This window comes from Lytechinus variegatus, chromosome 13, assembly GCF_018143015.1.
Source record: "Lytechinus variegatus isolate NC3 chromosome 13, Lvar_3.0, whole genome shotgun sequence".
Classification (NCBI taxonomy): domain Eukaryota; kingdom Metazoa; phylum Echinodermata; class Echinoidea; order Temnopleuroida; family Toxopneustidae; genus Lytechinus; species Lytechinus variegatus.
The window spans coordinates 18706754-18718365 of NC_054752.1; the positions used below are offsets into that span (position 1 = coordinate 18706754).

Here is an 11612-nt window from a genome sequence, read left to right on the forward strand (position 1 = left end):
ACTTTCTCTTTATATTTGTTACAATTGTGTGGGGTTTTTTTTGTTTTACTATTTTGATTTTGTTTTTCTCTATTGATTTATTTATGTTTTGTTTCATCCTCCCTCTTTGGTTTTGTATATAGATTTTTGTTTTACTTTGTTATGATTTGTTATTCTTTCTATTGTTTGTATATTGCACAGCCTCTCTGAAAACCAGCCACTGGCTGATCGAGGGCTTTTTACCATGTTCAATTAAATAAATCAAAATAAATCAAATCAAACCTTTGTGTCAGGTGGCACTGGCAGGCCTATCTCTTTCAATCCACTAGCCATAATGATAATCTATTGCATACCCCAACCCCCCCCCCCAAAAAAAATGAATAAATAACAAATAAATGAATAAATAAATGAATAACACATAAATAAATAAATAAATGAATAAATAAATAATAAAATCTTTGCAGAATTTTAAAGAGATGCATTAAATTTTCTAGTGTATTTGTTTTTCTAGATTTCACTGACATCCAAGCTCCATCATATTTTTCAAACATTTCCCAGAAAAATTGCAAGTTCTCTTCTTTTTCTCCTAATAATCAGTTGCGTAAGGAGCCAAAACTTTTGAGGTCAGATATACTATATCAGGTAAAATCTAATGAAAAGGTGTTTACATGCAAACAAACATTTCAACATTTTTATTACAAAGAATTGGAATGCCTCTGGCAGTCTCGCCCGCATTACGCGATTCGATATAGCAGCAATGTTGACTTTGAAAACAGATAATTATTCACAAAAGAAAACATGATAATGAAATACTATGTCCATTAACCCAAATTGACCATGATAATGTGGTAAAAGATGTGTGCAAAACAATACACTTGATTACCCTAATGTGACATGTTATGTTGCTAATTCAACAAATACTGCCAACATTACCAAAATTCATTGACCCTAAATGACCTTTGGTCATGTGACCTGAACTCGGGCAGGATAATTAGTAATACTTCATTACCTTAAGTTTCATGAACAAGGTCCATATACTTTTTATGTTATGGTGACATTCAAAAACATAACCTTAGGTTAAGATTTTGAAATTGATTCCCCCCCCCCCCATATGGCCTAAATTCATTGACCTGTAGTCTCGCTCTGCTATGCAGGCAAGACAAACATCAATAATATTGTATGAGATGTTGACACAATATTTCACCCTTCTCCCTTTTCTTTTCCTTTTTCTTGGTCGTAAATTCAGTAATTTTTTTCGGAGGGGGGGGGGCACCAAAAGACCTTGGCCTCCCCATCTGTACATTGCTAGTAATTATATTGTACTTATTATCTGATCAATAATTTTCATAGAACTGGTTAAGAAGACTACTAAACACAGACTTTCGTAAAAATACCCCTCTCCCTCAACCAATACTTTTGAGAAAGATCCCCAATGCAATTTTCTCGAAAGGGTGCGGCCATCACCGCTCCACAAACAAAGACGATCCTCATTTAAGTGCATGCCTAGCATCTTGTTGTAGAAATAAAGCTAAAAATAATACTTAAAACTTCAGTCTTAAGGACTACCCCTCCCCCTACAAGTTTGTATACAGATCAATGTTAGGCTTGGGGGCCATGGACCACCCCCCCCCAAAAAAAAAAAAAAAAATGATAGTAATAATAAGTAAAGTTCCATAACCAAAAAAGTAGGATACAACTACAAGGAAATAAAAGGGCAAGATATAATATATTCATATAAGAATATAATATATAATCCAAAATATCATGTCAAAAACTATTTTATCCCGATTATAAAAATTAGATTTTGTGATAGAAAACGTGAAATTTTTGCTGGCTCACTTCTCTCATTCTTCATGTTCTTACTTTCTGTTGTAAATTTTGCCCTACAAGCAAAATGTCTTACCCCTCAAAATTTTAGAATCGTGCATGAAGTCCCTGATCCCCCTCCTTAAAATAAAAGAACAAAAAAATATGTCATCCCCCCCCTCCCACCATCTACGCCAATCGACACCCATCATGCCCATGAACATAATAATTGTTTACTTCAATCTACATGTATCTGTTTAAAGGATACTCACCTGTGCTGCAAAATAAAATAAGGGGAAATAGATTCGTCAGGTAGCAGGGATCGGGAGTGATATCAAAACACTCCAATTATCATAGGAGAATGCAGCACCATGCACCACAAACCAATGGAAATGGACTGATAACTATACCTTCGCACACCGGTCCATCACCCCCTGGTGGTATCCATGAAGCGGAGTTGGTTCCCGGCACACCAATGCACTGGAGTATGCGATTCCTAATGGTGTATCCCTCAGAACAATCGTAGACACATAGGGATAGATATCTCGTGTCACAAAATCCAAATGATAAAAAGCCATTTTCTAGTTCTGGGGCTGAATCACAATGGACCTCTACAATTGATTTTTAAAAGAAATAAACAGGAAAAGAAAGATGTTATCAGAGACTACAAGATCGCTTCCGAAGTTCCGAATCTAACGAGGCACGATAATAAACACGGTGTCCTCGAGAACCGCATTGCGTCTTTGCGAGGCGGCTTTTTTTTAGAGACTTGAGTGTTTCCACTTAAAATCAACTGTAAGTCACGCATTCCGTTGTAATTTGCAATCGATTGATGGTCTGCTTTGCTTCAGTTCAAATCTCCCATAAATTTGCATTTGAAATTTTTAATATGATGGCGCAAACCGGCGCAAAAAAACGTTTCCTTGCAAGAACCCAGCCGGGGGGGGGGGGGGTACTCGACCCCAAAAAGTTGTAGGTATCTGCCGCGGGATAGACCGGGGGCCTTGGAGAGGGCTTATTTTAAAAAGGAGGGACTTCGGCACGATCGAGCTTTGGAACTACAAATGTTTATGAGAACGATCAACGGGTCGCCTGCGTGTGAGTGCGAATGCATCCCTATGGAACAGGCATACGTGAATGCAGCTAGCCCCGCGGCACATACCCACTATGCAATATATACTGAGTGTCCCCCCCCCAGAACTCCACAGGCTAATCATGCATGACAATGAAAGACAGGGACAACCAGATCAGTGGGGACAACATATACCTGTGCATTTGGGAGTTGGATTTGACCAATCGCCTTGCTTAGAACCCGAGTTCCTTCGCTGGCACTTGGCATGGTTGTTCCCCTCCAGGTAGTATCCGTCAATGCAAGAGAAATGGCAGAAAGAACCCATCAGGTTTCCATGACTGCAGAAGGCTTGGAGACCTGCTTGGATTGGCAGAGGATCACAGCGAATTTCTGCAGATTTTAATGACAATCAAAATCTAAAATGATTATAGTGATGAAAATTATGGTGATAAATAATTACGATTATGCAAGCAGAAGGTCTTTATAGTATGTGGGTCGGTCGATCAGGAATCACAAAAAAGGAATATCCAGATGCAAATCTAAGCCCATGCAAATATTCAACGAGTCAGTGGCTTAAGTATGGGCGGGGGGCACGTGCCCCCCCCTCCCTCCTACGGAGGAAAGGAGAAAAAAGGAGAAAGAAGAAAAACATAGCGGGGGGAAGAAACTGATTCAATCATATATACTAATGTTTTCTTCTCCTTCTATGTCTATAATCATAATATACTATGATATACAATCATTGTATATCATAGTATATTGTAATATATCGTGTTATATTATTATATGATATATAATATGTCATGTTATTTTATATTATATATATATATATATATATACATATTATATCATATTATATTACGTAAGATATTTTTTCATATCTTTATAAAACATGGGTTGCTTGCTATGTGTTCATCATTCCTGCTGCTTGCATTGTCTGTTGTTGTTATTTTTCAATATATATATTAAGACCTTTTTTGTAGGAATTCATAAGGACCATAAACTATGATTTCACTAACCAATTTTTTTTTATATTCAGATCAGGAATTCACGGGCAGATATTTCTCACCAATCCACTAATGCGAACATAAGCATTGAACGGAAATGTTTTATATTCAGACCTTAATGGGGGCAATCATGCACAGTATGTTCTACGTAGAATAATTGAAGCTCGAAGTGCGAGGAAAAATAATGGGTGTATATTGACTTGAAAACGGGAGTATCATTTAATCCCTTTGAACAGGATTATTTATCTCATTAAAGGTCAAGTCCACCTCAGAAAAATGTTGATTTGAATCAATAGAGAAAATTCAGACAAGCACAATGCTGAAGATTTCATCAAAATCGGATGTAAATAAGAAAGTTTTGACATTTCAAAGTTTCGCTTATTTTTAACAAAATAGTTATATGAACGAGCCAGTTACATCCAAATGAGAGAGTTGATGATGTCACTCACTATTTCTTTTGTTTTTTATTGTTTGAATTATACAATATTTCAATTTTTACGAATTTGACGATTAGGACCTCCTTGCCTTAAGCACAAATGTTAAAATAATGGAATTCCACGTGTTCAGGGAGGAATGAAACTTCATTTCACATGACAATGACGAGAAAATCAAAATATTTCATATTTCAAACAATAAAAAATCAAAAGAAATAGTGAGTTAATGACATCATCAACTCTCTCATTTGGATGCAGCTGGCTCGTTCATATAGCAATTTTTGTGAAATGAAGCGAAATTTTGAAATGTCATAACTTTCTTATTTTACATCCGATTTAGATGAAATTTTCAGTGTTATGCTTGTTGAATTTTCTCTTTTTATTCAAATCAAGTTTTTGTTGGGGTGGACTTGTCCTTTAAATAGACAATATACAGCGAGCAAAATAGTGATGACCACACAGGCCTTAAGTAAAATATGTTTCATAAAGTTAGAAAAAAGGTTATGTAATATATGTAATATGTAGGCCTACTAACTTAGTACATCTTTGTGCTTTTTGCCAACTGCAAAACTTGTTGACTTGGCATCATGAATTTGTCAACTGCACATGGCTGAACATGATTTACCAGTCTTTAAGTCTTGTCATTCTTTTCTTTCCAGATCTAAAGCACTTGACCGACTGGTAGAGCCTATAGATTTTGCCACTTTACTTAATAACCCACTCCATGATTTACCAACTATACTATGGCTTTAATAATTTAACTTCAACTTTGGAAATTCACCCAAACCCATTTTTTTACCTAGTCCTGCATGCCTCTCATTATTTTACAAAACTCAAATCGTCCTATTTGTGGTATAATTTCTAAACTCTTAGGTTTTTTTTAGGGGGGGGGCTTACTTTGTATTTTATAGCTCCGTCTTTTTCCCCTTTGTATTCTTGCTGATTTGCTGATATTTTAAGCCTGCCTACATGGACTTGGGGTTGGCAACTGGTAGTATTTTTATAGAAAATAAATCTACATTCTGTAACCTTTGCGTTGAACTTATCATGCAAATAACAGACCAGTAGTCGGTTCTTTATAACGTATATACAACAGACATTTATTAGGTTAGCCTTGCAACAACATCATCACATCAGTGCTCCGTCATCTTGCTAGCAGCCATAGCTTTTTCAGTACAAGTAGTCACGTGTAATAACAAACCTACAGTCTACCCTTGCAGTTTTCACCACAACCTTCTTTGAATGTTCTTTCTTTCCTTTCTATCCTTTTCACATTCCTTCCTCCTTCCTACTTTGTTTCTTTCTTTCTTTCCCCTTCTTTCTCTTTTTTTTTTCTCCTCTATCCTTCATTTTGCCAACAATGAATTTTCCGACTGCCATGAATGTTGGGGGTGTCACATCCCCGGGGGCAGTGGCGGACCGTGACCCCGAGGATACAAAGCATGGGGGGCACGGCATTGTTCACAAACAATACAGTACCCCCCCCCAATGTTTTGTCTCCTCCGGCCGGGTCACGGTCCGCTACTGCCCGGGGGACACTTACATTGACGAGAGGATACCATGCGCGACCCAAAAACACGTAAAAAGGATGTCTTTTTCACGATAGGGCATGTTACGTACGTAACGTGATAAGGGTATCAAAAACACAAAAATAATGAAAAAATGGTATCTATTTCGCTAAGAAAATTACGTGTTCAGGGTCGAATTTGCGGGGTTGATAAAACAAAATCATTTTTTTTTTATAAAGGATGTCCTTTTTGCCCCAACACTTCGTATTTAGATTCCGTGTTGCGCGAGGTGTAGAAGGTGGGGTCGAACAAAACCAAATAAGGTAAAGCCGACGACCAAAGGACCCGTAACAATAAAACATTCCTGTACTTGTTTAGGGGTTCATTTCAGGGTATATTTGCCAAGAGTATCGTTTAATTTGTTTCCAATACTTGTTAAGGGTAGGGTTTCACACGCCAATACTTGTTAAGGGGTGCATTTTCAGAATATGGAAATTACGTGTTAAGGGTGCTTTTCGAGACCCCATGGTCGTGAATGGAAGTGGCCCCCTGGGGTCACACCCCATACACCCCCCCCCCCCCCCCCCCCCCGCTACGGCCACCCTGCAAGCGTTTGGCGTTCGCATGCAACTCTGATTGTATGCTCTTCATGAATTTTATTTTTAAAATAGTCCTTAAAATTTCCCTAGCTGTTTGAGGTAAATATATACAAACATTTCCTCGCATTGTTGTTTTGTCAGTGAGACAAGTACGTATCAACGGTATCATGATTACAAAAATTGTTTATAATGTCCCCGTTTTTAGGTTAGAATATCAAAAATTTCAGCTCGCGCTGGCATTATTTGATCAATGAGAAACATATCCCTTTAGTGGCAGTCCTTAAAATGTATCTATTTATTAGGTCAGTATACTTGACAATTGACTCAATTTTTTTGCTGTGACCCGCGGCGCGCCACTATAATGAGTATATGAAAGCAAATAAATTGTTCTTTTTATGACTCAAGTGCACACCTAGTTACCAATATTAATGCATATAGCATTTCAATTTGTTTGAAAGCAGGATAAAAGAGCATTGTAGATTTAATGCCTAGCTTAAATTGCTAACGGGCAAAGGTGCCGCGGCCGGAGATCGAACGTTCGTTCGATAACCGACTTTCCATGTATAGCCACTCGGCCACGGCACCTTTATAAAGTTAATACAAAAGCGATAGCAATTTATACTTTTTTTCAAATTTGAATTTGATTAGGCCTGCATGTTAGGGGTGTGCGTCTTTTTATTACCTGACACAATGAGAAGTACACTACATGTCCCGATGTTGCCATTGCCATCTGTGACTGAGTAGATTAAATTGTAATAGTCAGCCTCCAGTTCATCTACGCCGGGTTTGGGATAATTTGGCTCATTAACGTTTAGCTCTTCACCACCATTGTCAGAAGCGATTGGGACAGTCCAATTGAAGACTGACGCACTTTCATTGGCCGGGAGGAAAAATCGGTGAATCAAAGGTTGAGATTCGCATCCAGATAATACCGGACTTTCATTATCTAAACGGAAATATAGATTTTAATTACATTAATGGTGAATATGGATAAATTTCATTGACTGCGATAATTAATCAAAATGAGCATATCAAGGACATTCAGTCCTACCCCCGTGACAAACACAATTGTCCACTCTTTCTGTGCAGACAAGATGATAGTTGTAACAAAGTATTTAAGCATGAGCATATTTTCCAAAGTAAAATACATAATATTTATATCCAGTACTTACCAGACAACAACCATCTTATTATGATAAGCCACTCGGATAAACAGCCGCGGCGTTAATAAAGGAACAACAATTTAAATGTCCTTTTAGATTTTGTTATTTTATTATAATGCTGAAAGGGGATGTTCACCCCCGACAAAAAAGGTTTATTGCAAAATAGGTAGAAAAATTAACAAAAGAAAATATTGCCGAAGGCTTAAGAAAAATCCATAAAAGAGTGAAAAGGTTATTTATAGAATTTTGATTTATTTTTTTAATTTGTGAGTTGTGACGCAACGTGCGAGCGACTTTCCGACGTATCTTATGGCCAAAAAATCAAATGTCACCATCATGATCGTTGTTTTCACTAACCCACCTGTGCATTCTGTAGCTGGCACTCCAGACCAACCATATGACAGGCAAACGAGATTTGACACCACTCCTGGTTCGAGACCATATCCTTGCTCACAACTATAAGAACATATGCTGAAGTAATAGTCACCCTGTGTGCATGATACCGAACCATGCAAAGGGTGTTCCAATGGACCACAAGTTATTCCTGTTTGCCAAAATAAGAAGACAGAAAGAGTCAAATAAATAAATAAATAAATAAAAGTCGGGATTAATGCAAATGTTTCTGACAATGTGGGAGGGATTTCATTTCTAATGGAAAAAACAATCGGCATCAAACTAGTAATTTTATATTGAATCAAGTCGACTATGTAAATGTACCAAGACATAAGGTTGAATTGATTCCTAGATTAAAAGAGTTATTCCCATTCAAATGTGCAGAATAAGAAATCAATATCATATTCTCGCTTCTATAGAATTCATTGATCTCGCTAACGACGGTTTTGAGTGCACAGTTTAGTGTAAAAGAGAGCTGCATTTCAACCCATTCCAAATGCAGAACTGCTGTACTGTGTTCAATGGACATCTGCTGGCACCTTAAACCAACATTTTTTTCTAAAAGAATCTAAAAAGATACTCCACCTTGTAACGGTATACTTTGCTTTAAAAAATACTAGTTTGTTACCAGAATGCGCAATTTACCAACATTTGAAATCAAATAAGTGTCATGTTTATAACCAGAATATCGCGGTAACATAATCGAGCGCATGTCTCTACTCGATAGAACACAGTATCGCACAGTGTGAACACAATGTAAAATCACATCAATATGTATTCACATAGTCGAAAATGTGAAAGTACACGATGTAAACAGTATCCCGTTGTTTAGGAGTCACTGTCGAATTTGAGCATTTTAACAGAGTGAATAGTATTTTCACATACTCCACTATGAGAGATTCTGTGTGACACTGTCATGGCTATGTTCTTTCAAGCAGGGGTGGTTGAGTGATCAACTGTTACCAAAATATGCAGTTATTCTATGATTACTCATGTTACATTCGAAGGTACATTGACTCAGTAGCTACTTAAATAGTATTTTTACATCAATCACTATACTATTTGAATGTGTAGTCCCAGAGGGAGTAGTTTGCGTCTTCTAATTATAGAGAAAGTGACGAGAAAATAATCAGGCTAGAATAAAGCATAACGGAAGATGGGCTGAACATTTATTACTCATACTGGAAACAGGAAAATAGAAGGTTAGCCCCCCCCCTCCCCGCTAATTCCCTGTATGTATAAACTATCGTAGAGACCTTGATTCGAGACTAAAAACTGTCATTTAACATGTTCCAGAAATTGCATTTATCTGACATAATAGAAAGATGACTATCACTTACTTTGGCAGATCGGTGCTTGCATTGGTGTCCAGCTTAATGTGGCTACTGTTCCATCACATTCCTGACGAGATGGGCCTTGCAATTTATAACCTTCATTGCAGAAGTATCGGCAAGTTGTCCCTAAAACCAGGTACTCCGTTATCCGAGGACAGTCATGAAAGCCGTTGTGTGGATGACCGATAACCGAACACGTCTTGACTGCACAAGAGAAATAATTGACAAACGTAGAAATCGTTCTATTCTCCATAAGTATTAGAAATATAGATGGTACTACTCCAAATCGGACGCATCCGAGAATGTATGAACTAAGTTTTATTACTACTAGTGGTGGAGATAGGTGGAAGATCTCCATAAATTTCATCTTTTCTTTTGTGATCTCTCAAACAATTTTTTTTTAACCTCATTAAAAGTCGAGTAGTGTGCCATGATGCCATCCAGTCTATCTTGCTTATGATCCATGTTTTTGAACCATGCAAATTAAAGGGTAGATATTGAACCTTTTGGGCATGTGATTGTCTTTTTGAAATTTTGATACCCCCGCCAAATGACATTTTGCTATCCTTTCTTCAAATTGATTTTACTCACTCATGCGTGGATGAAAAATATTGTAAGTTATATCAGCTGAAAGAAGACACTCTAAGCTTTAAAATTATAAATCATTTGTATATTTCATTTGTGATTAAGTTATGATAAAACATCGCTAAACCTCGGTTTCGTTTTTTTGTGGGACGCCCTGTATAGCTTCTTTGATAACGGCTACCAAACCTCATCGTTTATTATGGACTCAATAGCAACTCTAATTAATGGAGACCCTGATGAGTATTTGACTAGTCGTATAGCCCTCCTAATATTAAGCATTTGCAACCTTCACCAGCAGCTAAGACATGGCGAGCTAAATAGACATAATTAGCATGGCACGGACATTTTCAGGGGCCGCGGAAGCGGGGTACAAAAAACGTAAAAATGACCATGTGATTGTGATTTTTGCATGGTCAGCCCCCCCCCACCCCCTCCACTTTGAAAACCATTCCGCGGTCCCTGATTTTTCAATATTAGATTTGTAGGGAATCATTTTCCATATTTAATTTCGTTAACATGAAACTGCACCTTTTACCATTAATTGCTTTTGAGTACAATACCGGTGCTTAACCATGATGGTAAGAAAACCATCATGCACAAATAAAAGATCGGTTCAAGTGCCTTACAAATTATATAAATCGTTTTAATATTATTATGTAACATTATTTCAGAGTGTGGTCTAGTATAGATTCATGATAATAGAAGAGATTTAGTTCGATTTCTGTACGATTAAAGGAAACATGGGGGGGGGGGGCACTCGACCAAAAAGTGGTAGGGGTGTGCCGCGGCCGAGACAAAAAACGGGGGCCTAATTGGAGCGGGCACATTGTAAAAAGGAGGGTCCTCGGAACGGGCTTCGGAACTACAAATGTTTGTGAAAACGGGGGTCCTTGGAATGGGTCGCCTGCGTATGCATCCCTATGAAACGTACATGCAGCTAGCCCGGCGGCATGACTTACGGGCGCGCTAGCGCAGAGGCGATGGTCGGAAAGCGAGCTGCAGCCGCTTTTCACCCAAATTGTGACCGGAGAGGCGTAGCGGAAAATATGCGAAGCCCTGGAGTGGATTTTTTTTTTCTTCTTTTTTTTCTCGAGAAGAAGAAAATGCTATGCTCTGGAGCGGCTTTCTTTGTTCTTATTCTCAATAAGACAAAAATGCTATGCCTCGGAACGGAAATTTGAGTGTAAAAATGGGGGTCCCCTCCGCGGCACATACCCACTATGCATTATATACTGAGTGCCCCCCCTCTGCGCGCTACACATGGTACAACTTTATTTGGGTATATTTAAGCAAAGTAATAAAGTATATCAAACGTGTCAAACATACCTTCAACTTTGAATCGTACTTTACATATGTTTGTGTTCCGACTGAGAGCGCTGTCCTTTGCAACATACGCAAATTCATATAGGCCAGTTCCAAACTCCGTTGGCAGAAATGGTCTATTTAAGATAAAGGCAGAGAGAAAGACAGTAGAAGTCAGCTTGGAAAATGATTATTAGAACAGACTGTAGGGGCGCTTGATATGAAATTGGTCTGGTCATCAATCCCCCAACAGAATATTCGGTTACACTTTGTAATTCCGAAGATTCGTTATTCCAAAGGTTCGTTATTCCGAATGTTCCTAATTCCGAAACACGTAAATTGCCTATATACGGTATACCTCGATGTTCTTTAAGCCGAAAACGAAAAAGGGTTCGTTATTCCGAACATTTGTAGCGTTATTCCGAAGGTT

General features: G+C 37.9%; 1 protein-coding gene across 1 annotated transcript in view; it reads right to left on the reverse strand.

Annotated features, from left to right (window-relative positions):
- LOC121426158 (sushi, von Willebrand factor type A, EGF and pentraxin domain-containing protein 1-like) overlaps nucleotides 1-11311 on the reverse strand; it is an 84388-nt gene extending 73077 nt beyond the window's left edge. Inside the window, 6 exon segments of the mRNA XM_041622342.1 lie at nucleotides 2196-2396; nucleotides 3053-3247; nucleotides 7088-7351; nucleotides 7930-8112; nucleotides 9302-9499; nucleotides 11207-11311. Of these exon segments, the coding sequence (XP_041478276.1) occupies nucleotides 2196-2396; nucleotides 3053-3247; nucleotides 7088-7351; nucleotides 7930-8112; nucleotides 9302-9323 (865 nt within the window). The 5' untranslated portion in view covers nucleotides 9324-9499; nucleotides 11207-11311.
- Nucleotides 11312-11612: the final 301 nt, after the last annotated feature.